This window comes from Chlamydotis macqueenii, chromosome 3 (genome assembly GCF_036417535.1).
Source record: "Chlamydotis macqueenii isolate bChlMac1 chromosome 3, bChlMac1.mat, whole genome shotgun sequence".
Classification (NCBI taxonomy): domain Eukaryota; kingdom Metazoa; phylum Chordata; class Aves; order Otidiformes; family Otididae; genus Chlamydotis; species Chlamydotis macqueenii.
In genome coordinates, this window is record NC_141558.1 from 98,703,660 (window position 1) to 98,731,163 (window position 27,504).

The 27,504-nt window shown below is 35.9% G+C and overlaps 1 protein-coding gene across 4 annotated transcripts in view; it reads right to left on the reverse strand.

Annotated features, from left to right (window-relative positions):
• Positions 1 to 4,901: 4,901 nt before the first annotated feature.
• The window catches only part of TTC13 (tetratricopeptide repeat domain 13), a 44,063-nt gene continuing 21,460 nt past the window's right edge, over positions 4,902 to 27,504 (reverse strand). The window contains exons 10-23 of one of the 4 annotated variants that reach the window (XM_086744785.1): positions 26,243 to 26,384; positions 24,729 to 24,903; positions 24,146 to 24,302; positions 22,880 to 23,010; positions 22,367 to 22,499; positions 21,783 to 21,875; positions 17,531 to 17,614; positions 15,964 to 16,048; positions 13,579 to 13,688; positions 11,639 to 11,774; positions 11,123 to 11,202; positions 9,901 to 9,979; positions 7,804 to 7,883; positions 4,902 to 5,052 (exon numbers count right to left, since the gene is read on the reverse strand). In XM_086744785.1, coding sequence (XP_086600911.1) covers positions 4,929 to 5,052; positions 7,804 to 7,883; positions 9,901 to 9,979; positions 11,123 to 11,202; positions 11,639 to 11,774; positions 13,579 to 13,688; positions 15,964 to 16,048; positions 17,531 to 17,614; positions 21,783 to 21,875; positions 22,367 to 22,499; positions 22,880 to 23,010; positions 24,146 to 24,302; positions 24,729 to 24,903; positions 26,243 to 26,384 — 1,609 coding nt within the window. In that variant the 3' untranslated portion in view covers positions 4,902 to 4,928. Of the gene's footprint in view, positions 5,053 to 5,084; positions 7,165 to 7,803; positions 7,884 to 9,900; positions 9,980 to 11,122; positions 11,203 to 11,638; positions 11,775 to 13,578; positions 13,689 to 15,963; positions 16,049 to 17,530; positions 17,615 to 21,782; positions 21,876 to 22,366; positions 22,500 to 22,879; positions 23,011 to 24,145; positions 24,303 to 24,728; positions 24,904 to 26,242; positions 26,385 to 27,504 lie in introns of those variants that run through there. The other 3 variants (XM_086744787.1, XM_086744789.1, XM_086744788.1) reach the window with 3 other exon arrangements.

The window sequence follows — 27,504 nt, forward strand, 5'->3', positions numbered from 1 at the left end:
TCGGGGCTGACCGGTTCGGAGCCCAGTCCCGGGCTGCGGCTGTGCCCGCCCAGGCCCCGCAGCCCTTACTCCTTCTTCCCAGAGGGGGCAAACAGAAGTATTGCCACGCTGCCGGGGCCAGAAGCACCAGGGAACGACTGTCCTCAGCTGGCAGAGCAGCGCCAGAGCCAAGAACCTGCCTTTCCCAACTCCTTCATGAAGTTTTCCTCGTTTCTTGACATGACAGAAGGTCCAGCAGCTCCTGGCAGCTGAGCCATCACACCTGGAATGGGTGATTTCATCCAACTCAACAGGTTCAGCAGCAAGTCAGCCCAAAGCCTCTCTATTATTTCAGTAAAATAAAGAAGTTGCAGCCCAAGAAGTAGGCATTAGTTATGTCAGAGAAACTAGGATTTTTAGTCTTGGGTGTGCTGCAAGAGGACTTTCTTCCAAGTGTTCAATGAATTAGAAGAGGGGGGTAGAAAGTAGCTGGTGAAGAATAAAGAGGAAGTAGCACTCTGATAATTTCACTGCAATACAGCACTCCGATACTTTTGCTTCTGTTGTTGAGATTAAGGAAAACATAGGGACTTGTGGACAAGGATGCAGCTGAGTTTCTGCTTATCACAGGCCCGTTCCATAAAACTGGAAGGGATTTCAGACAAGCACAGCAGATTATTCTGCTCATAGAGTTTATACGCTACACTCAGCAAGATTGCAGCACAACAGCAGCATCTTAAAAGAATGTTTCATTGCCAAATGGTTTCAACTTTATGAAACTGAGTTGCCAGCGTTATGACCAGCTTGTTTCTCCCTTTCAGACAGCTCCTCATTCACTGGACAAGTGCTCTCTTTTCTTTTATAAAGTCCTAACTTTGTATGTGGTACCTCAGCAAATGTTTTGCCAAACTCCCAAGAGACCCTCAAAGTCTTGCCCTCTGGAGTATAGTTCCTTTCCACAAAAACAAAGCAAGCTTACCATCAGAAGATTTATCTGAGACTAAATCTATTTTGCCTCTTGTCCTAGGTAGTTGCATGGGAATTTTTATTATCTTCAAACTGTATTACAAAGTCACACAAATACTGAGGTTCAGAATAATAGGTTTTCTTTGCTTAGCCTTTTTTTTTTACTCATTCTTTAGTATTATTCTTAATAGATAAGTGGTTGGGGCTGCAATGAATTAATGGCCCCATTTAAGAGTTCAAATGATATCACTAGACCAGCTGTCTAAGATGACACAGAAGAGGATGGCAAATAATAGATTTCTCCACATACCTGGTTCTTCAGAGGTAAGTACAATTCTCCTAGTCATCACATACCAGCCCAGTTATATAAACCCGTTTTGTTTGTTAAACTTGTTTGAGAGCATTTGACTTGAGCTTGCTTTCTTTCTTAGTCATCTGTATCACGCCCAGAGAAACAAGCCTTTCAAACATGTATACACACAGTCTGACAGAGGTGTAACACATGTTACACTGACCCTCCCTTGATCTCCCATTAACACCATCTCTTTGTCTGTCAGCAGGGGAATGGGTATGAAGCCAGTTACAGGAGTAAGAGAAATGAGGAGAAGGAAACCTGGACAGCTGTGCACGTTTTGTTTGTCCAGGGAATTTTCTTCTTCCTCATCACCCCTTCACCCCTCCCTCTGGTCTAATCCCTAAAGCCAAAACCCTCTTATTTTATATTTTCAAGAACTGTCTGGGCAGTGCCAATGTAGATTTCCCTTTTCTCAAGGTCTAAGAAAACTTACAGGCTTAAAGGAAAGATCATACCATTAGAATACAATCAAGGCATAAAGTTGGGCATCTCTTCCTAGATGCAGCACTTGTTTTTTCCATTAGGTAGGTAGAAAATAACAATTCCTTTCCTCCATTATGAAATCTAATAGACCTTTAAATAGAAGGACACCATAAAAGCAAATACTGCTTATTTCTAGTGCGGGAGGGGAAGGTACTTAAGGAAAAGAATCGTGGGAAAATACCTTTGTCACAATTGGACAGTAACCCAATTATTTCAATGAAAACTCACAAGCCTCCTTTATCCTTATTTGGAAAGAAATACCTACTTTCGTCCTACATAAATTCTGATCAAGAAAATTTAAAATGCATGGTCATTAATACCAGCCAGACTGGTGGTCAAATTTGCCTGTATTATGCTTTGGTTAATGAACCTTAGGTTTGCATATGAAATTCTGCTTTTTTTTTTTTTTTTTTTACTGATAACTTTCACTTACTTACTCAAAATGATACCCATCACTCCAAATGCTTACGAAGCACTCACTAGTGGCTAACAACTTGGATTCCAAACAGGTGTTTCCCCAGTTTTCTAGATTTCCTTGCATTTTGGGCACTCATCTGTTATGCTTCCCTGAATTAGATATATGTACCTCAACTTACTTAGTATTTTCCCCTGCAAACAAGCAGCGGAAGGGAAAAATAGATTTCAGGAAAAGTAGGCTCATATATGGGCACACCATTTGTTTTCTGGCATTTGCAAAACAAATGTTGATTCTACAGTTCAAGATAGGCATATCTGATCATTCTTCACTTGGCTGGGAGTCGAGTCGCTATATTTTAATCAAATCTACCCATGTTATCACTGTAGCTCCAGCACAGTCCATGCAAATTTTGAAATAGATTCCGGACCTACTCTTAGACCTACCAGAATCAGGATCAAAACCATCAGATGCTTCCTATTCCTTCCCCTGCCTTCATGCGACATTACTTCTGCTGTGCTTACCAGTCTGGTAACAATACCCTAAATTAGCACTGCAAGAAGTTAATACTGTAACAAACCTTGTTCTTAGGGAGGAAAAGTTACTACACAGACAGCAACATTTGTTTCAGCAATAGATGGTAAAAGGTGTTAAGGGGAAGGAAAGCACATTCTTTCCCTACCCCAGTATTTTCAACACACAATTTCAGAATGTAAGAGTTCATGGAAAAAAAAAAGAAGTTCCCACGGGTATACATGCACCACTGGTTTAACTGGAATTGGGAGCACACTTTTGAAGTGGGTCTCCTCGTTTTCACCATTGACCACGTTTTGGTTCACAGTGCAGAGGTTTCAGAATACATGTTGGTTCATCCAAAAGCGGTCCAAACTGGAAGATTTATTGCTAATATGCACTCTGAATGCAATGAGCAGCCTGTTCACAAACTAGACAAGCAGACAAATTAAAACCTCTGAAATCCATATAATGTGGGAAGTGAGCTGCTCACAGGGGGTGGGATGCACTGCTGGCTAAAGTAGAAATAGTATGCATCCACTTTCCAGGATTCATTTTCTATGTCTATAAAATCCTTCATACATGTAAACACTCCAGACTCTAGCTACCCACAGCTGTCCTATTCTGCCAGTGATCAAGGTAACAAATAGTAAAATTTAACTTTAAATCAACAGCTTTTCTTATAATGAATGTCAGTATTCACAGCTGCTTCTAACTTGTGGCACTTCCCCCGCCCCTCGACCCCAAAATTACAAACACACAGAGTCCACTTTGAATCCGATAAACACTTGCACAGAATAATCAAAGACCCTCCATTCAATAAATCCACCCTGTTTTTTGTTCCATTATTAAAGTAGGTCACCTATATAAACATTTTTGATGCTTTGCTGTATTTCTTTCTTCATTAAAGAGGGGATTGAGATTGCCCTGCGCTGTAGCCAGAGAAAAGCAACCACACCACTACTTCTGGTACACTTGGAGCATGCAGGATGTCTTCACCTCTCCCTTGGTAAGTAAGTTACTCTTTAGCATATCTCCTATTACATGGTTAGATATTTGCAATTGCCCAAAGCTCTAACCTCTGGAAAACTGGAAGCAAGCAAAGCAAAGAATAGAGTATTTCTGTAAAAGATGACAGCAACAGAATCACAGTTTAGACCATCAATATTAAACAAGTCGAAAGTTCTATCTAAAACAGAACACTTTTGTACATTTTCTGACATGCTGAATATTCAGGCAGGGGAAAAAAAAAAAAAAAAAGAAAAAAAAAATTGATCAAAGCCACTGAGGAAACCAGGCCATTTGCCCCACCATTGCTTGCTTTTTCTGAAAGCACTTAACCTGATAATGAGCTCTAAAGTCAAAGAGCTCAAGCTAAAATGAGTATAATTCAGTCAGGACTCACCAGAAAGATCACCAGTATCACAATCAGAAACTGGTTCATGGCACAGTCCATGTTGTTTGAACTGAATCAGCCCTGTCTTTCAGGAGGCCTGCCTTTCCAGAATGTTGCCAGGCCCTTCCAACAAGAACAATTCAGGGATCGTAGCTAGCTCTCCCAATACACTGTCAATCCATCGATATCTTTTGCCAACCACCACCACCAATGGATACTTGGAAAGGGAGACTGATGTCCAGTTGCTGTGTTTCTGACATTTACTCATCAAAAGCCTAACTCCAAATGCGTAATTTGTTTGGTTTTTGTTTCCAAATCATGTTTTCCTGAAACCCATTCTTTTAAGCTGACATCTGTTCCTTCACTGGACTGCATTACATGAAATGCCTGTCTATTTACCAATTACTTACACGTGTACAGTTCATGAAGTTTTCCATGCAGAAGACAGAGGCTTTGAAAAAACAACAAATGGGAATAGAATAGTGGTATTTCCAATGCAGATTACTTTTTGCTTTTTTTTAAAAAAAAAAATTCACCTGGAGTACGTTCAGATCATAACTGATGGAAGTTTCTTATGCTCTTTGGTTTGGCCCCTGAACAACTGTATTTCCTGTTAAAGTGTGTCTCAGTGCAAGAAATCAGCTTGTTCTACTTCTTTGTTACTTTTTAACATTATTGGTCACTGAAAGATTCCTTTTATTCCAGTGATAACTAGTGAAGTAAGTTTACTCTATTAAAACAAAACCAAACAATTTTTGACCATAATGTTCCCTTCAAAATAATTTATGAAGCAGTAGCTTTTGGCTTTTTATTTGTATAAATTATACAACAACTATAGCTTTCTTTAGACAATGAGATGAGTCTGTATTTAGTACTTCAATCATCGTTCTCAGGGTTGGAAAAGTCTCTGATACTGACGGTAGGCTCTTGTAAGAAGGTGAAATACTGAAAGAGCAGAAAAAAAAAGAAAATTATTTCTCTTTTGTTGAGTTTTACGATTTACCTGGAAGTTAACACATTAACATCTTCATCCCCTCCTCCAACAAATTTGGGACCTGAAGTCAAGAATCTGTTGCCCACAACCAGCTCTTGCTTCTCATGACTCCTCACTCACTATACAGAATCAAAATAATGCCTACACAAAAGAGCCTTCAGAAGTGGCAGAAGTTAAAGCAAAATTTTATTGCTTTAAGTCTTTAAGCCTTATTTATTTTACCCACTATTACTCTTCTACCACAGACAAATTAGCCACTCAGGTTAATTACCTTCATATTATTACTTCAAGTCCTTTAGGCTGTGGTTCTACCGATATTTTTCTCAGCATCAAGTAAAGCCAACTTTAGCATTTTCTCCACTCTGGTTCATTCCTTGCCCATTGAATGTCTCTCATTTGAGCCAGCAATACTATTGGTGGGACTATGCTACAAAACGGTCTTGGTTAAAAAGAAATTCTAGGTTTGGCAAGGTTATTTTTAACACAAATCAGTTCCCTGATCTGGTTTGCCATGAATTCCCACAATTTCAACAGTACAACTGAGAGGGTCAGAAACACATAGGTAGGGTTGAAATAGCTTAAGGTGACTTTGCTTCCAAGAGAGAAGTTCCCCTTTGGTAAAGATATGTCTTTAAAAAAACAAAAAGAAAAAAAAAAGGGCATGAACAGAGGATTAAGAACATAAATATATAAATTGGGAGACTTACAGTAAAAAAATGTGGGAACCATAAATATTTTGTATTTCCAAGACAACCAAGTCACAATATTTGTGCAGACTACTTTTAATAACAACTGCAACTTGCTACACCATAGTTTAAAAATGTCATTCCTTAATAAACACTGAATTTGACTGCATTTACACGTAGATTTTTAGCCTAACAGAGATGTCCTTGAGTCTTCTTAACAGCCTTCTTCATTTACGAAGAGATTTTGTAGTCTAGTGAAATTCACCAGGCTGAGAACCACTGATAATGAAGTTAAACAACAGTAGTCAGTATGAGATAGTTGGCACTAAGAGCAGCTGCAGAGTTTCTCAGGCTTTCAGAACACCCCAAGCTGGACCAGACCTTGGATGTCTGTGATCTAACATCCTGCTCAAAGCAAGGCCAACTGTGAAGTCAGACCAGGGTGTCAGGGCTTTATCCTGTCAGGTCTTGGAAATCTCTAGGGATGGAGACTGCACAGCCTCTCTGGACAGCCTGCTCCACTGCTTGACTACCCTCAGGGTGAAAAGAATATGCTCAAGTCTGAACCTCATTTCAACTCATTCTTGTTGCCTTTTGTCCTCCCACCAAGCACTACCCAGCTCCATTTTCTCAATACTCGCAGGTACTGCAAAGCTGCTGTTAGGTCAAAGCCTCCCCTTCTCCAGGCTGAACAAGCCCAATTCACTCCTGTTAAGGCATGTGCTCCAGCCCCCTGACCATCCTGGCGGCTCTCTACTGAATTTGCTCCAGTTTATCATAGTCTTTACTGCGGTTGCCCCCAAACTGGATGCAGTATTCTAGGTGCGGTCTAGAGTGCTCAGTACCCCCTGAATCTGATTATCCAAACGGCTTTTTACACATCTACCTGTCCATTCATCCAGACCATAATGTGCTACGTTGGTATGAGAGTATTGTGGGACTCTTTGTTGAAGTAAAATAAATAACATCAGTTGCTCTCTTCTCATCCCCAAATCTAGTAATTTTATCACAGAAAGCAATCATATGGGGTCACAGAACATTTGGTAAACTCATGTTGACTGTCCTCAGTCACCTTTTCCCTTATATACCTTGAAATGCTTTCCTAGAGGACTCACTTCATCACTTTCCCAGGGACCAAAGGGAGACTGACCAGCCTATAGTTTCCCTGGGTCATCCTTCTGGCCTCCTTGAAGATGGATGCAAGATTTCCTTTCCTGCAGTTAGAATGTCGCCTGATGTGCCCGTTTCCAAGATCACAAATGGCTTTGTAAGGACATCAGCCAGTTCTCTTGTTAAGTCTCTTGACCCTGACTTGAAGGACTCTAAGACTGGTTTTGACTCTGGCCCGATTTTTAGATTTTGTATGGGGAATAACCACTAAGGGACAAATCAAATGCACCAGATTCATAATATTGTAGAAGAATTAATGTATTCAGTATTAATATATATATATATATAAATGAAAAAATTTCAAAAAACTTATACAAAAGTCATGCAGTTATACTAAGTAACAATTCTGTATATTCAAAATGTCCATCTACTTTGTAACACTTATTCTCCAAATTAAAATAGCACTAAAAGAATAAAATAAATGAGTTTTGCTATATAGTTTGAAGAGATCTGTAAGAACGGGTAAAAAAAAAAAAAGTTAAAGTTTTCCCCTGCTTTGTTCACTCAATTACCAGTTTACTAATGATTAAAAAAATAATAAAAAGGCAAATTTGACCACTGGACAAAATTAAGAAAATATTAACCCAAATAATTTCTCAGAGGATAACACTCACATAACTGAATGCCTAGACTACTAACTACTCTGTTAGACTACAAATAAACTACTGTGTGTGTAAATTCAAATCCTGTCTTATCAATTCCTAAACAGTTTTTAAAAACACACAGAATCATTTACTAAATTCATAATTTCTAAAGTAACATATTTTAGTATAGGTTTAAATTTTACATGTAGTCTTTCTTATTTTATTTCCCCACCCCTCATCTGAACAAAAAAAAAAGATTTACCTTTTTAGATTCATCCAGCTCCTTGCTATTTTACTAAAAGCTTCAGACCCTGGTGCAGTCATTGCTTCAAAATCAACCAGCTGAAAATGCAACAAAATAAAAGAGATCTTAAGAAATTAGGTAAGTTTTAAGTTCTCTAATTTCAGGAAGTTAATCCTCAAATATTCTTAACATATAAATTTAACTTCAAAAACATATCCTTCCTTTTGTGACAAAGTCTAGTTACTTATTTTATCTCTTAACAAGATGTTTATTACAATGAGTCAGTGCCAGAAAATATTGACTGTCTTCAGCCCTTTATTACAATGTCCAAATAAAATGGGGATATTTCTCATTTCTACATACTGCACTCTGCAAAATATTGTATCACGATTGGTAGATTTATATTGGACTTTCCAGGCATTCTGTATTACTTATTTCCACAGTGAGTTTTCAGGCAAGTTTGACTATGTATAGCCAAGAACTGTGTGCAACTTTGTGATCATCAGCTAAAAAAAAGGTTTTCAGCAAAACAACATGCAGTCAAAAACATTGGTTCATTAGTACTGAAACATTTAAGCTGAAAGGTCTGTGGTTCAGTGAACATTGTCTGAATTCAAGGAAGGGTTCTGAGAACATGCTGCTTATATTCTTGGTAAGACAGGAGTAAGCTTAGTAACTACTCTGTGCCCAGATTACTTTGTCCCTCATCGCCAGTTCGGATACCAGGCACTGGAGCTCTTTGGGCTTGCACACGACACCACAACCAATACTGGAAGCTATGCTGGCCACGGCTACTGACTGACCTGCCTGGCAATAACATGACTCTTGACTACTGGGCATCTGTCTTCAGAGCAGTCTGACAGTGTATGCTTTCATCAGCTTGGGACCAGAAATACCCTTCAAAGGAATGTGGCACAAAAAAAAACCCAAAAAACAAACCAAACCAAACAAAAAAACCAAACCAAAAACCAAAACACAGTTTCATTCAACTGGGTAAAACAATTTCTTCCAGCTGGTAAAAACTTTTCTGAATAATTGTTTTGTTCCAATTCAGGAATTCAGGCTCCATTACAGGAAAAATCCTCAAATGTAAAAGTGTCCCCAAACTTCCTGTAAGTCAAAAATCCCGCTTTTTAGTAATCTTGAAACTCTGCTTGCCTGCATAAAATCACTCCACAAAACGCACTACCCTATTAAGTCCTAAGATGATGCATAAGAAAATCCACGTAAGTCTTTTACCTTAGCTTGGCCTCTCATAGAACAGTGAAGATACCAGCTTAATAGCATACTGAAAAGGAAGCTTTCTTGCTACTAAGCAAGTGCAATTTACTCTTAAAAGCTACTGGTTCACTGTACCGAAAGGAAAAACTTCATTGTTTTCAGGGCTTTCTAGAACAAAAGGGAAAGTCGCTTTTTCTTCAGTTATCCATGCAGGATATTTTCTTCAACAACTTCGCTTCTCACCGGAATTTCACTGATTCTTTTAACACTACATTAAAGAGACAGAAGTGCTCTCACTCCTCTCATGCTGTAAAGGTAACACACCTAACAGACCGACAGTTGAATAAAGAAAGGCAAACCCTTTATTGAGCAAGGTGGTATAATATTCAAATGTAGTCATTTAAAACCTAGGACTATTTAAAATTAAGCAGAATACAGAGGGGAAGGAGAAGGCAAAAGAAGTTACAAACACATTTCTGCTTACCAAGCCCTAGGTGCTCTGGAATACATTGAGAACAAAGAAAATTTCTGCTCTGTGCCAGAAAAGTCACTAATTCTGCCGAAGTATTCTCAGAACTCTTCTCAAAGAAAGCTGGAAAGAGCAGCTCAGCACACCAGAAATGCTCTAGTTACAAACATGTAATTAGTGTGGGACACAAACTGCTATAATCTGACTCACCAGAATTACTGCACATACTGTCTCTAAATCTCACCTGCTGTCAGAACAGCATTGAAATTTTCAAAACTCTCTCAGGCTGCAAGACATCATAGTATGCAGCTAACTCATCTCCAGTAAATAAGTGAACAGCTTCTGTTCATTCTTACAGCTCCTCCCTTGCATTCACAAGTATTACTTCCTCCATCAAGGCTGAACCAGTGTATTTTGATACTTGCCTTTCCTTTTGGGATTTTTCCCGATACTTCTTTTCCACTTGCCATTAGTGCTCCCATGATCACTGAATAAGCTATCACACTAAGGGAAAAAAAAAAAAAAAAAAAAGAAAAATATTAAGTCTTTCCATAATGCTATTTTAGCCCACAAAACAAATAGAATGTAGTACTGTTTCATAAAAGGCTAGTAAAAAATACTGTGCTAGTTACTTTATTTTAGAAGCAAAAACAAGCATGAAACACTAACAGTGAAATCACTGTTACTTTCCAGCACCACTGGAATGAAGCTATGATCCTATGCAGTTTACGTACTGAAGAGCACTGTTTCTGCAGTAGCCAGAATAATAATTTCAGACTTCAGAGTTCTTAAGACTCCACAGAGGTGAAAACAAAGCAATCTCCTGTTCCCAAGAAGCTTAGCTGTAGCCCAGAAGAGTTTATGAACTCTCCCTGCAACAGAGCTAGAGACATTGTAAAGCTGTTCAGTTACTTAACTTCTTTTAAAATTTAACTTTCTTTACTTGTGAAACTCAGACAGAATTTCTGTTAATTTTTACATTCTGTAAGATAAAGGCAAAGTCTGATTATAAAAATGAAGTCTCGGAATTTTTTAAATTTTATTTTCTACTGAACTGTGTTTAATAATAAAGACTTTAAGTGCTTTGTGGAATAGAGATTCATAGTAGTCTTAGATGTAGCCAGGTTGTAATTAAACTAGAATTTCAGTTGAAGAGATCTGTGACATAAGGGACTTTTTATTCTAGGGTTTCATTACAATTGCAATAAACTACTAAAATAATATTTTAGCGTATTTTATTAAAATAAGTTATCTCAAAGTACATCACATATTAAATACGTTTCAGTAAAGCTTCTTGAGTGAAATTACAGTGGTGTAACATAATATAGATTAGGAACCCAAGCATTACCATTTAAAATTGACACTTTTCAATCTGTGAGCCGAAGTCTATAAAATGATGAGTAGTCTGTATTTAAGTATACGTGCAGCTATGAAGAGTTACCATCAGCAATTGCAAAATAAAACAGTACTAAGTCAGTACCCATCGTCACAGCAGCACAAAACAAGAGACTGCAGGATACAGCTCAACTCGGAGCTTTTTTATGTTTTTTTTTTTAAACTAAAAAAAAATGTATTAAGATACTGCAACACATGGACATTTTACAGCGTGGATCCAAGGTAACAGACATGATAAAGACAATCACTAACCTAGATCCTCTTGAAAGTGGCATTAAATTATAGAAGTAATAGACTAATGACAGGATCAAGTTGCAAACAGCATCTACTTCCTAAGCAAGAGAAAAAAAAAGAAATTAATTTAATAGTCAGGTAATACCATACAAAGGAAGACATATGGGAAAGTCTTACAGTACTGTGATTATTTTTATAATTAAAGAACAATTTCAAATGCAAAAAATGTTAAGCTGAAAAGTCTGATTAACAGATGTTTAAGCAAATTATTTTGTTATATCTGTAACATTTAGGTGAACACAGTTCATCTACACTGTGTTAAAGGATGAAAAATGGAAAGCACAAGCTCAAATGTAGTCAGATTCTCATTGCAATACGAATCAATACAAACAATTCTAGTGCTTCTCATGAATCTTGTATGTAGCGCAATCTCTGTCAAAAATTATTAGAACAGTGACTGTTAAACAGAAGGTATAAAAACACAATAGAATTTTATCATCAGGGAATTAATGATTTCCATTAAAACAGCCTTACCCCCAGCTCTGCAGAGAGAATTAGAATTTTTCCTTTAGCTGTTAGATCCTTATATAGCGCATCTATTTCTGCATGATACAGCTGTGTTCTCTCTTCTGTTGTCTGAGTTTCTACTGAAAATAATATATTCCCCACTCTATCAAGTAGATGAAACAAAAAAGGAGGTAAATTTTTTTTAACAGAACTCGATACATAATCTAATATCCAAAGTTACAAATGATTACAGTTAAGTAACTCATCATCACCTTTTTCCCATCATTTTTCCTTAAGCAGGTGATTATGTGCATTGCCCTCCTTTTAGTTAAAAAAAAAAAAAAAAAAAAAGGAAAATCAAATCACAAAATTAAATGTTTTGTCACATTGTAAGTTTGTCTGAAAGAACACATAAAGATTGCTGTCTAATCACAGATTAAGTATTTCCATTGAAGAACACCTAACAAGCATTAGTGATTCACTTAAAGTATAGGTAAATAATAAATATGAAATTTTAAAGTATCTTCATGGGCTTGAGATTTTTGTATAGAATGTAAAGTGTAGTTTTGTTAACTTTTAAACTACCAAAATGGAATTGTTTCAGTATAAAAGCACAGTTACAAACTATGGATCAAAACAGACTGACTGATACAGAACAAAGTTTGTGCAAAGGAAAGTTAGATCATTTTACTGACACCAAAATATTTTCCCCAAAACAGTGAGGCCACAAATTTAATGCCATTTTGCTGCATATAGGCATATGATTTAGAATGCAAAACTAAAAACCACGAGATACGCTAACATTCTAGAAGAGAAGTTTGGCTTCCATGCCACTCACTGGAAGCACACAAGTTTTGGGAAAAATTCCAGTGCACAGAATTTTAAATCCTATAAGCCAAAGTTTTTAGTCAGTGGCATGATAAAGCTTCTGAGCTTCAGATTAACGCTCATTCTTCAGGAAGACAAGGAGTCAGCATCAATAAAGTGAGAAATTTACTACCTCACCTAAAGAGTGGCTTAAAGCCTCCTGATTGGATACTCATATATTCAGGTACTATATACATTGGTATTTGCAGATAGAAGGTCTGCAAATATCTCAAAAATAAACATTTAAAAAGACCAACAATCCAAACAGAAGAGAGTCACTTCCATTCTTAGATCACAGAAGTTTCCATTCCATTCAGGACTTTTTGGCAACCATAACAGACAAGGTCTCACAACAAGAATCATAGAATGGTTTGGGTTGGAAGGGACCTTTAAAGTCTAGTCCAACCCCCCTGCAAGAGGCAGGGACATCTCCAACCAGATCAGGTTGCTCAGAGCCCCATCCAACCTGGCCTTGAATCTTTCCAGGGATGGGGCATCCACCACCTCTCTGGGCAACCTGTTCCAGTGTTCCACCACCCTCACTGTAAAAAATTTTTTCCTAATGTCTACTCTGAATCCACCTCCCTCTATTTTGAAATCATTACCCCCCATCCTATCACAACAGGCCCTGCTGAAGAGTTTTTCCCTTGTCTTTCCTATAGGCCCACTTTAGGTACTGGAAGGCTGCAGTAAGGTCTCCCTGGAGCCTTCTCTTCTCCAGGATGAACAGCTCCAGCTCTCTCAGCCGTGTAGAAGTGTATTTTGATATGGATAAGACAGATTTTTGAGATGTTTTTGCCCTTTAGGTATTTTATAGTTTAAGATAAATAATAAAGTCTCTCGTCACTTTTGTGCTATATGTTAGAGAGTCATCTCAACTGGGCCTACTCCACCACTGTTATAGATATTCCTTCTTTATTAGGGAACACAACAGGAGTCAGAAGTCCTCAAATGAACAAGTTTTTTAGTTATTTACAAAAATGTCACTAGTGAAAAACAAGAACCACTTTATGCAAGTAGAAATGGCATTTTAGAAGATTAATTGCTAATACTTCATCATTACTTAATGTACTCGAACCCCTGAAAAAAAGCAAACATACTTATCTCCTGTTATTGTAATCGTGAATCCATCATATTCTTTCCCTTGATCCTTGAGGCTGGGGACTTTTGTGTTCACAGTAAACCCATCTCTTGTTTTACTGTTAAACTGCTTTCAAAAGAAAAAAAAATGTAGTATTAGAGTGAACAGAGACAGACTGTCTAGCTAATGTTTTGAAACACCTAAAATATATGGACAGAAACGAAAATGGACAAACTGAGGGAACAGGACACAGAGTTACTGTCAGCTACCTTATTTCTTTTATCCTTTTTTTCCTACTGAACAGAAATCAGATATTGAATGAGGCATGTTGACATTCAACTTTATAACTATACAGCGAATACAAAGCAGCACTGTTTATAAGAAGCTACTGTACAAAGCAGTTTGAGTTGTACAGATTTCTCCCCAAGTTATGTTGATAGTAACCTTTTGATGTAACAATGTAAATGCAAAAGCAGGAATCTGAGCGCCTGTTTTATGTTTACACTAAGAAGTAGCTGCATTAGTTTAAGTGTGGATTCCAGAACAGAACTCACAGCAATTTCTTAACTGTGATCCAGTTTCAGTTAATGTTTATCCTCGTCAGCAGTAAAAATATCACAGTTTAAGAATTTTACAGAGCTACATTATTTAAGTGTAATACTGTAGCCAAAGAGTTGTATAAACCAGCTTTTGACATATAACATTCCCCAACTACATCAATATTAGCAGTCATTTTATACAGGCACTATTAATTACTATTATGCAATAGCATTGAATTAATTACTTAATTCAATACAATTATTTACTTCATGATAGAACTTGTGAAGCAGGATGTTTTGTTTAGGAGAATCTGTGTTTATTTTAAAGAAACAAATCTAAAAGCCTCTAAAGAGAAACAGCATTCCACTTCGATGCAATTCAAAATGGAATAGAGGAGATTCAAACCAGAGCAAAGTGTACAGGTTATGAAAACCAGGAAGAGTATTTCTGGCCAGTGAGACATTTATTTTGAAATAAGTCATGTATAGTCCACTATGTTTTAATATTTTCATCATTCTCTTGGAGTAGCCTATATTTTTAGCTCCACTAACAGCATCTTTTCTGGTCTACAATTGAGCAGTAGCCATATTAAGTGCTCTACAGGGCCCTATTTGCACACATTTGTGTGTCAGCAGGGAACGCTTAATTGTCTCTCCAGCCCGGCATCTACTACCCTCTTCATCACAAGTTTTTGTTTAGGTTCAGTTCATATCCACTTGGCTTCATCTTTCAAGGCCAAGAACAAGACAGAAATGTAAAAAGGCCCTCCAAAATTATGGTATGTTCTTTGAAGATATTTATATTAGTAATATATATTAAAAAAATCCCATAGAAAAATTCAGTTCTTGCACCATGTAGCTTCTGTAAAGATACATGTAGTGCACAAGTGAGTGAGCACTACTACCATGAACAAATCCAAACCCAGTTAGTCTATCAGTAGTAGCACCAATGTATCTTCAGAGAACTCTTTTCTATGGCAATCCATCAGCTTTGCTTAGAGATGAAATTGCAATGTGGACACACTTGATAAGAAAGCAATGAGTTTGTCTCTATTTAGAATGACTGTTTCTTCCCAAATGTTATTCTATTCTAAATAAAATCCTATCCAATCCTTTAAAAATAAATACTTTACAACAGTGTTTCCCCAAACCCAAATACTTACACACTGCTCATTCTAGATTAATTTTGGGAAACAGGTGTAGAGCAGGAAGACCTGTTACTTAAACCCAGCTCAAGCCTTATTACTTAAGTTGAGATAAGAGCATAAATCATTTTGCATGTCATATAACCAGAGCCCTTCTACAAAGACCACCACCAGCAAGAAGAAAACCTGCAGATTTCCCCACAGTCTTCCAAAGCACAAGAACATAAACCATGATTTCATTTCAGATTAGTCAGTAAGGGTGACTATTCCCCCGTTTGCCCCTGCCAGCCCCACCACGTACTGACCGTCTCCAATGAACCTAAGGTAAAAAGAGCTTCCACGTTCCTCATCTTTCAGACACACATCTTCAATTCTTTCCCTCATACTGTACAGGCATGCTGTGAGCCCATTACAGCGTACCTGACCACAAATCCTCTCAGCTGATAAGGCTGGCTTCAAAGACTTACATTTAACATTTTGTTTTCCCATCATTTCTTTAGCAATTCACAATTAGGCCAAGCCTTTCAAATATACATCACACATCTGCATATAGCAAGGGAAAGGTCATACCTTACATATACAGATTTGAAGTGATCTGAGTTAGTGCTTCCAGCTATTCATTTTAAGGTTATACCCAATTCCTCAGAATATAACCATTGTGTATCTCCCAGAACATATGTTATTATTTTTATCATATTTTGAAGTTTTTCTTTAATTTACCTTCATTATGGGAAGAAGATCTTCTACTTTATGTACCTTTTCCAAAGCTTCTCGAACCTCTAATAGTCCTTTTGGATTATTAGCACTGGAAAAAAATTAAATATGGAATTGCAATGGTTGAATAAACGTAGCATTTCTGTAAATCCATCTAGCTTTAACCTGATTAGCTATAGTGGAATAAATTATTGAAAGTTATTTAATTATTTCTTTTCTAAAAATTAGTTCCTTCATATTTGGCCACATGCTTTCTTATTCTTCAAAAAGTAATTTCCTGCTATATCAGCTCAGCTTATTTTTTTCAGCTTCAAACTTCAGGTTTATCTTATTCATTTGCTGTTTGCCACTGTAAAGCATTAAACAGTCTTTGCACAAGTGCGTGTGGGCAGGGGGTTGTTCATGAGGAAAGATGGAAGAAGAACAGAGTTAATGTTAAAAATATTCTTCTCAAAATACATGCATCTGTGTAGTCTCAGAGGTATGCAAATACTACAGATGCAAGCACAGCTGGACCGTGAAGGAACCTATTGAACTTGTGCTCTAATATTTATTAATTACAGTACACTCAGATTTTAAGAACAGAATTATTTTTAAAGTCACACACAAATTGCTCTGGTTTAAGGTCAAATTCTGCTGGCTCACTCTGAACAAGCTGTCTCCCAGTAGAGGACAGATTTTCCAGTTACTACAGAACTTACATATCTTCAGCAACTATCATAAGTTTTCTAAAACTTATATGCTTTCAGCTATTGTAGAGGTCTTCTGCACTGTATTTTTTTTTTTTTTTATATTTAAGTGGCATCATGAGATTGAAAAACAGAACTCAATATTTAAAAAAAGTTACTAGGCCAAAGAAAAATTAGAAGGTTTGAAGCTAAAGAGAGTTTCTTAGTTTTTGGAACACTGTTGCCACAAATAAGCCACAGAAGGGGAAGACATTTTACTCATTAAAAACTGATCAAAGTTTGAAATAGATGCCAGCATCGATTTTCAGATTACCTTTTGTCACATTCTTTCTTTCAAGATTCTACAACTGTTTTCTGTTTCAGAACAAAGTCTACCAACCCATCTATGTAACAGGTAGTAAAGATTCTCTACTCATTTAAAACTACTTGTCAAACACGAGTTTCATTTAAAATTATCTTTCATATCTTCTCTTTTTTCCTCATACCTACTATTTAATAAATCAAATCTCACTATTCAGAGAAATTGTACACTATTCCACCAGGAGAAAACCAAACATCTTTAATAAATTCTTTAGAAAGAATTGTGACCCACTCATGCCAAAACTGTGGGTACAAATTCAGTACCATTATTAGTTTCTAGGTATACCATAATTCATAATGTTTCTTTCTATCAGTTGAAGTTTTCTTTTCAATCCTGGATAGGATTTTGCATTTCCAATAGTAAATAAGACAATTATAGATGCTAAGAACACTAGAACTTACTAAAATTAAGAAAAATATCCCTCAGACATTCTGAAATGAACATTATGTAAATTTCAAATCAGTACAACCAAGGGAGTGAAGCAGGGAAAAAACAAAACAAAAACAAAACATCAGTAATTTACCCATGATAAACAAGGATCCTATCTTTGATGAAATGAAGAATTTTCTCAAAATATTCCAGGTACCGCATGTTAATGACCTGTCCCCTACAAAAAAAAAAAAAAAAAAAAATTTTTTTAAAGTCTTGTTTTTTAACCTAACATTCCAAGGCTAAGGCACAAACATTACTCATTAATATCTGACAGAATATTATCCACAGATACTTTGCAAATTAAAGGAATGAACTAGAGGTTTGTCTGAAGTGGTAAATTGCTCATCCCCCAGATTCCATAGTGAACTTGCAAAAGCTCATGTATCATTAGTGTTCTCTGTCAAACTACATTTCATGCATACTTCCCCATTTTCAGTGTGCCCATGTCCAGTAAGTCTTATCTACAGAATAACTATCAATTTGTACAAGGATATAATCTCAGTTACTTACACTCGTAGATATTGCGGAACTAGGAGAGAATTCTCAATCTGCACATTGATTTACTTTGAGAATCAACACTCTCCAGTTTACACATTTGCCAATATAAATGCTGATCTACTCTGACAGTCCACATACATTTTTCTTTATTCACCAACATCCCTCTATATTGAAGTAATTTTGCTTTGACTCCTAAGAGTTACAAGTAGTAACTGTTAAACAAACACATCAAGAAGGTGTTGTTTTCTCACTTGGACTAGTAACGCAAAAAAAAATACATTAAGAACTTGGTAGAAATCTGCTAGGATAACCACTCTGAGAGGAAAAATTACATACCATTATTGCATTTGTAGGAGTCCTTCCTCTTCTCCCAGTCTACAAAACAAGATTTTGTAAAGCAAATGTTATTGCTCTCTGAGGAAGCAAAACCACTGTCAATCACAGGAAGGTGTGTGCACCTAACTTTTTTCCCCACTCTAAGTGATTTTGGCAGCTTAAGTCCCTGTCTAATGTCTCACTCAACAGTTTCACACTTTAATAGGCCTAGTCTCAGAATAATGGCAGAATCGGTCTGTAAAAACTGAATAGAACACATGTACATATCTGCACATAGGAAAGGGAGGTAGGGAAAGCGGGAGGATGAAGACAAATGTATATCCATAATTTGCTCTTGTTGTACGTCCCATCATTTTCCATCTGTATTAAAAAAAATAAATCTGTACAACAGGCACAGGCGTGTCAGTATAAGGAACTGGATTTTCCTTTAGTGACATCTTGGAAAATACATCCAAATCAAACCTATCATTCTGTAAGGACATCTAGAAGCAGTAGTACCAAGAAAAGACTTTGTGTGGGTAGTCTTAAGTGATTTGAGTTTATTCCCACTCTCTTTGTGTAATAAACATTATTACCAAGAATTCAAAAGTAGCAGTGTTCCAGAGACTGTCTTCAATTTTTTGTAAGAATATTGAGTATATCATTGATGTTTAGTTGATCCCAAATCCTTGTTTTGCCTATGAAAATAACTTAAGCTTTCAAAAACAGTTTCTCTACTTTAAGTGAAACTTGGTAGCTTTGATCATTTAAGCCAGAAAGGAGATAAGCCGAAGTTGCACTTATCTATAGACCCATGAAGAAGTAGTGACAGTCAATATACTTGCATCTTGTGAATGTTAAGACCTGGAAGTCTATCAAACATTGTGAAGTGCAAGATGTTTCTTAAGCACCTTTAACAAAAGGTCCCCAAATTGACTCAAAAAAAACCAAAAGAGGTTTTTGTTTTCTGACACTCTCCAAACATTTTGCCACTCTGGAAAAGAATCTTTAATTCAGCAATCACTGAACACTAGTGCCTCCATGCCAAGACTCATTTGGCAGGAACCACCGAATGATAATGGACTTTAAATGCAAAGAATTCCGAGTAAAGAAAAGGATTATGTTGACAGATGCCTGATCCAAATATTTTTGCACATAGAAATTACTAGTGTACAATTTAGGCCAAACAAAACCTAGAGACAACTTGAGCTCAGCATGACTAGATCTGTTACGAATCTTAAAATAACATTCAACTGCTATTGTTAAACTTCTTATTGACTGAACAGCTTATACCTTTGTACCATGAAGGCTGCCATTTGTCAGTCCAAATAATATATTGTTAGACCTGGTTTTCAGGTAGCCAGGCTATAGAAAGGACTCAGCCTTAGTCATACAGTTATTAGAATAACTTTCAAATCATAAGCCAGGTATACAGCAATGTATGTCTTCCTGAAAAACAGTCAAAAGACCATAAAGTTATCTCAATTATCAACAAAAAGGTATTAGCTCTGTAGCCTACTAGTATCTTCAATCAGCAGCCATTTTACAGTTGAGTAATGCAAGAAGGAGATTATACAGATCTGTATAATCCATTAAGAGTAAACTGTAATTTAGAAATAATAAGGGAGCAAAACATGCTTCAAAAGTAACCAAAACCCAACCTATTACCACTTAATATAGTTTTCTCTATCCATCACGTTAAATCATTGGGAGGGAATCCAAAAGCAGAAACAAATCATTGCAGAAAGCTGACCAATGAAAGCAGCTATTACTTGGGATGCAGAATGATCAAACAAGTACAGAATTCCAGAATCAAAAAGGATGAAATCACCATCCAGTACCAAAGTATGATCAACTCCTAACGCAGCAGTATTTAGGCTGCTTCAAATCTATTGCTCCTTCCAAAAAAGTCCCAAATCAATAATTTTCAGAGAACTACTACCTAGCTATAAAAAAAAACAAGACCAAAACACTGATGAGATCCCCAAAAGTTAAGGCTAATCCAAACCCAAAAGGTTAGAATCAGATTCACTGTGGGCCTACCACTCTGAATGCTCACGAAGCTTATTTCAGATTTCTGTAAAATCACCAAAACAGCTGGAACAGTAAATAATGAGTTTTCCTAGCATTCTCTGATGAGAGGAAAACAAGTAGAGTACTTTGGCCAGTGAAAAACAGAGTTGCTGACACAGAGACCCTATACAGAGACGCATTTGCTCAGATAAAATGTTCAATGCCATTTTCAGCACAGTAATCAAGTGTTGTTACAGGAATACTCTTCTGCCAGCACAGATCACCTAGAATTTAAGCTTTTATGCTCCCATTTAAAATAAAAACAAGAAGAAACAAGCGTATCCTTGTCTCAAAGTACAGATGGTTGTGGTTTCTGCTGCATCGTACATGTGAGAAGAGAGAAATGCAGCAACAGCAAAGACGGACAGAGCTTGGAGCCCAAATGTAACACCTGGCTTGAGGAAAACAGAAGTCTGAGCATAAGATGGCTCAAGAAGGAGAAAGGCAATTACTGATCTGCATTGGAGTTTAATGCTAAATTGTAAACACTCCCTAATTAAAGTGGAGGCTGGCAGGGTCCATTCTGTAGAGTGGAAGGAAGAGCATGAACAAACTCTTACTAGCCTCTGTATGTGAACATTAGAAAACAACTGGTTTTGTCTGCCTGATATAATTCCTGAGAAGCCTTTGCTTCCCTTATCCTCCTTTTTCCACACAGCTTCTCAAAGAAAGAAAGAAACAGATGTAAAAGCAGAATGACAGATAAAAGATTCAATACTTCCCATGGGGAGGGGGAAATAAGATCAAATCTGGCTACATATTTACTTACACAAACACACTCTGCTCCTGTGATTGACAGTGATGCTGCCACATAGAGCCTCTCATGCTTTTACCACTTCATGGGAGGTAGCACTGTCATGACTGCAATACTGAGTCTTGCAGCATGGGAGAAGATGGAACGTACAACAGTGGTTGAATCTTAAGTTTTACCTTTGTTTGAAAGTGCAACTGTTACCTTTCCTAGATTACTCATTTAATCATTTTTTGCTTTACTTTGGCCTGCTCTGAAAACAACTCAAAGAGCTACATTTTTTTTCGCTATTGTAAATTGGTGTTAACAGAACAGCATTGTTTTGTTACTGTTGCTACTAGCTTTGAGAAGCAGCATTTGCAAAAAATGTAACTGTGATTAACTTAATTTAATTTTTACATTTACAGTAACTTGGGAATTAAAAACAGCATATAAAAATGTGCATCTTCTGGATTCTATAGTTAGATCTTGCTATATAAAACTCAGTCATATAATTGAAATTCAGGAAAAAGAGGAAGTGTCATGAGGGAAAATTTGAGGTGCACAAACCCCAAACGTTCCATTATAAAATATAAAGTAAATCTTAAAGTAAAACAATATACACATATATATTCAATACTGTAACATGCTGTTTCACGAACAGCCAGTAAGTTTTGGTACAATCTCTTGTTATGTGGGAATAGGCTGTTTAGCAAAACTCTCATACCTGATTAAATTAATGTGATTATTGAAACCTCTGCTAAGGCTTCGGGCAGGCATTTGGTCCAACCAAAGCACAGGCTGGTCAGGGTCAGCTATCCTACAAAGACAAAGGACATTAATACTGACACACATTTCGCTTCATGTAATATTTTTAATTGAGCTTTGTTCACACACAGAATAATTTAGGCAAAAGCTAGAATTCGGAGATCACTAAGAACTTTTTCTCGAAATGCACACATGAGTTTCATAAGAAAAAACAACTCATAAGCATTTTATGTCGCTGGAGTTTGTTAGCTTTTGTTAGCTTAAGCTACAATGTATCCTACAGTCTTTCATAGCTTTGCTTCAACCAGAAAATGCTATTCCCAGCTCCTTCTGTCTTCTAAAAAAGAAAAAAAATGGAGTATTTTCAGAAACACACTCCCTGTACCTAAACCTTTCCTTCTCTTTTATCAGAACACTTTCCAGTTACAGAGTGGTAGCAAGTTTTCATTTTCTCCTCTGTGACTTCAGCCCTTTGCTTAACTGAAGCACACGTCTTTATTACAACCAATGTAAGACTTGCTCTCTCTCTTCTTTTACCATTACCTTCGCCACTTCACAGCAATATCAAACATATCTCTCCACTGCATCAGTCTGGTTTTCCCATTCATCCGAACTTTTGAGTTTGCCCAAGTCCGCTGCACAGCTTGCATTACTTCTAGAGTGGCCAATCCCATTGCTGAGAGTGGGGGAGGAAAGGAGAGCGACAAACAACAGAAACAGAAAAACAATTAGAGCCAAACACTCGTTTTTGTACTGACAGGAAAACTGAAGCAGGAAATTGATGTATTTAGAGGAAACAAATAGCCAACATCAATAAAATCTGGGAGATCATGATTTCCAGTCTCCAATTAGGTCAATAAACAACTGACATAATGATTATTTTCATTTTAAACTTTTTATCTGACTTGAAAGGAACAGAGTATAAAACTAATTTGCAGATTGCAGAAGTATAGTATTAAATTAACACCATATCAATGTGGTTTTTTCCCCACTCAAATTTATAAGAGTGGAAAAAAATACATTTTTTTTGCATTTGCATTTACATTTTCAGTATACCTCTATGTATTCTTTTATTTGGAAGAAATCCTGCTGTCTCATACTGCATCATGGAACCCAGATGATCAGCTACACATACGAGTTCTTGCACATCAGGCTTATAGCTTTCAAAATTCTGAAATAACACATCTCTTACAGAGGAGAAAAACATGCATCAGACATAATTTGGCAACAAAATACCTGAAAGTTGTAAAACAGATTTATTTGTCTGATAATCAACACTGTCTGTTTGAGAAATACTTAAAAGCAGTATAAAGAACACTTTCCTCCTCCTACCCCATCGAAAACACACAGTACATGGCAGTTACACTCAGTATCCCAAATGAACTCCTAGCCTTATTGAATTCAATGGCAGATCTTGTTATGGCCACAACCAGTATTTCACCTTCACCTTGCTCATAATAATTGATACTAAATAAAGTTCACAGATAACACATTATTCTTCAATGTTACACTTGCCCTGAGGAACTTTCAACACTAGGTAAGAATATGTCCAGGAATCAGAAGTCTTAATCTGTAACTTCTCCAACAATTCTGTAAAAGCTTCTTGTGATAAAAAGATTAATTCTATTCTATATACACAAAAGCCATAAACGTTTAACTCAGAAATTTTTTTACATAGATAAGGTGAATACATGAAAATATCTCTAGAAACTAGTTTACAGCAGGAAAAATTGCTGTATTTCCTTTAGCTACATATTTTGGAAGCCTATTCTAATAAATCCCCTGCTTTGTTGACTGAAATCACCCTCCTCCTAAAATACTGGTTATCTAAATTACTCCAGAGAGCATTTTTTTCCCAGTGAAACCCAGTTGTCATTAAAAGCCTATTAAATATCTAGGAAGTTACACATATAACAAAATAAAAACTTAACACACAACAAGAAACTGTAATAAGGGTGCTACATAACACTACACTGAGCATCTCAAACTTATCAATTACTTAACATTAATTGCAAGAAAAAAAAGAAACAGAATAGTTAATCAGTAAGGCTATAGACTATGAAACAACATTATGTGAATATTATTGATTATGTGAAGATAAAAGCAAAAAAAATAATCTTAAGTTTCATTCTTCCTCTTTTATAAGCTAAATCAATTCCAATCCCTATCATTTTGAAAAGGATTTACATACTCAGTGGAATTCCACTTTCATATAGTATTAAACATTTATGCTGTTAACAATGCCTTGGAATAGCACTTTAAAAAGTAAAATTGAAAAAAAAAAAGTTTAGAGGAAGCTTAAAAAAAAAAAAAAATACTCACTTTATATGTGGCTGTAACCCTGGCTGTTCTTCATAATTTTCAACAAGAAAAGGAAGATTTTTGGCCCAGTGGTCCTTGAAATTTCCAGGAAGATCTACATCAATACTATACTCTGCAAGAGGGGTATCCAAATGTGCATGCAAGTATCTAGAATACTCTGGAGGAAAGAAAAAAAAATTAAATACCATTTGCATAAACAGCCTACTTATGTAATTACATAAAAGCAAAAAAAAAAAAAAGATTATATGTTTGCCCGTTATCCAACATGACTTTAATAAGTCATTAGCCTTAGATCATTTAATTTTGTTATTAGCTAATTTCCAAGATAGAAATAAGTCTATTTCAACTAAGTATCCCAACACTCTCTACCGTTATACAGAAATGTGTATTTCATTTATGGTCCTAGTTTTTAGCTGTATGAACAAATAAGAATCTGTGTATATTTTTTTTTTTAAACAGAGACACTCAACAGTGCTCATGAGAATGTATGATGGTTTCTTTAAAATGGCCATAACTATAAGCATGCTTGCACTTTTAGAAGGATTTAAGTCACTTTAAAAAAAGAAAAACAATGCCAACTTACCTCGGAGGTATTTGACTTTCAGATATTCTGGGCTGGCCTTCTGACCAGGTAGTGGATCATTTAACATAACTTTAGTCTGAGCTTTTATGCCTTCATAAAACTGCCCCATTGCAACATGGCTGAGACCTTTCATGTACTGGCACACTTCATTGTATGGTTCTAGCTGTAGACATCTCTAGGAGATTAAAGGAACAAAGCACCCACAAATCAAGAGAGAGAATGGGTACCTTCAAATAAACTAACCTGTTCGGTCAGAAGACTGCATTAAAAGACTTATTGACTACTAAGATCCACTTCCATCACAATTTTCTTTCAAATTATGCTGAGCACTTAAATTGCTAGCAAATGTAAGAAAAAATATTTTCAGCTTTATTAAAGCAGGAGGAAAAAAAAAAAGCAACTGCTAGTGCAAATATGCCTTTGATCACACTTTAATTATTATGAAAATAGCTTGTTTGCTCTAATGATACAGAAGGTTCAATGTTAGTTGAGTGAAATTAGACAAAACATACTCCTGACAATATTAGTAGCAAGTCGTTTTTGGCTATTTGAACATACATATTGTGCCATTTTGTCCATCCATATCTTCACTAGGTTCATGGATCAGTACACTTCATTATGTCAGTCAACTATTTACTACAGGTTAAGCACATAGAAAATTCATATTTATAATTCAAAAATTAATGCTCTGATTCCTCTAGCAATTACATGTCTTTAGAAGAATATGTCCATCTTAAAAAAGTCAAAATATCTTTTCAACTATACCAGTATCTACAAATTGTGTTATACAAGGTAAATACATAATAAATGCACAAAGTGTTCTCCTTGAAATAAGCACACACTCATTCAGAACTGGGATGTAATTATTTCCACATCTTATTTCATTCCTTGTTTTCAGGATATGGACATATGATTAACATATGCCTTTATTGTTCTGTCTATAAAATGAGGCAGTTATTTAATGCCAATGGAGGGAGGCAAGATAACTATGGAAACACACACATTTTTACAAACTCGAGGAATCACAACATATTTTGAGTTTTCCAAAAGAAAGAAAATACTTCAGAAAAATTAGATAAATATTGGAACTTTGTTTGTTTATTTTAAGCTTAAAATTACAAAGACTACTACATTTCTTCTTCCGCCAGGTAAGAAAAACCTTTAGGATATAACCCAAATGAAAATATTAGCAAGAACATAATTATCAGTCAAAAAAAAAAAAAAAAAAAAAAGAAAAAAAAGAGACAGATAAAGCATTTCAACCAGAGTTTGGTTTTAGAAGTTCATAAAATAATTAAAGGAAGTATCTTAGTTTTACAAACTTACAGTTTTTAATTCAAAATTGAATTTTTATACATCTTTTCAGACAGACTTCACAAAAAATAACTTTAGTTCAAATGGACATATACATTCAAAATTGAAAAAACCTTGACACTTGTCCATTTTATTGCACTTGTTGAATACTAGCCCTAGTTAAAACATTTTAATTCTGTATTTACTTAGGACCTGCTTACCTTAAAATTCTTTAGTGCTTCATCTAAGCTACCATGATGATACAGCATCATTCCTCTGAGCTGTAATGTCTGAACGTGATTTTGATTTAGCAGCAAAGCCTTCTGGAAGTTCTCTGTAGCAGCATCAAAGTTGCCAAGTTCTCTAGGTGATTCCATGAAGCGGAAAGCAAAGAATACAGAAGGCAGTGACAACAAAATTACTTGTTAAAAATTGTTTTAATGAGACCAAAGGGAATAATATCAAATAGGAACATAGTATTAATAGAAAATTTCTTTAACAAAAGCAGTAATTCTACAACCATTCCTCAGTGGTAATAACAGAACAGCTGCACAGTTTTTCACTCCCAGAAATGCATACTCCAAAATACAACCCCACAAGACCACAAATCTTCACAATCCTCAGTAGACGTAACCCATAAAAACCACATACCTATGATATTTCTTCAGGAACTAAAAGAAACAAAACTTCCCCAGAAAGCATTCTTGGAAAACACTATGACATGTAGTCTTAACTTCTAAATATAAACACATTTTTAAAAATATACTAACTACTTTAAAGCTGAATAAGATGAAAGCACATGGTGTTTGAAAGCTGAAACTAACTAAAAACATATTGACTGGAATTACTCAATGTGCAGGACACCTTTTAGTAAAAATAGCCACAGAGAAACTATAATGAAAAAAATTAAAATAGAAATAGTACATAAATTAATTTTTCTTCATTTTTTTAAATCCAGGATACTGATTTTTAAAGTTTCAGATCATTAAATTCTTTCCACATCAAATTATATTGGACGAAATTAATCCAAACAAGAGCAATGCCAGAAAAAAACAACAAGATTTACTAGTTTTAAGTACATTTGCCAAAAAGAGTTTTTAGACAGAACACTGATTAACCACAGCTCTTTAGTTTCAAATAAATGCACAAACACCAAAGTCACTAGATTTGAAGTAGGAACTAATATGCTAAATGCTGCAACTCATGTTGTAGAGAAGGACAAATCAGAATTGTCTACTTCCACTATAAAAATAATTCTTTAAAATATATTTTTAAGCATTGTATTTGAAACTTATTTGATTCAGAAGAAAGGGTGAATTTAAAAATATAAGATTCTAGAAAGAAAGAATTTGACAGTGGAAGTTAACAGTGCCCTGAAGAAATGTGATTATTATTTCTGCCTGTTTAAGACGCAAGTGTTCATGGGTGAGTCGTTCAGACTTTTTATAGTTGGTCCCTAGTTACAGTGTCCTCAGTTATTTAA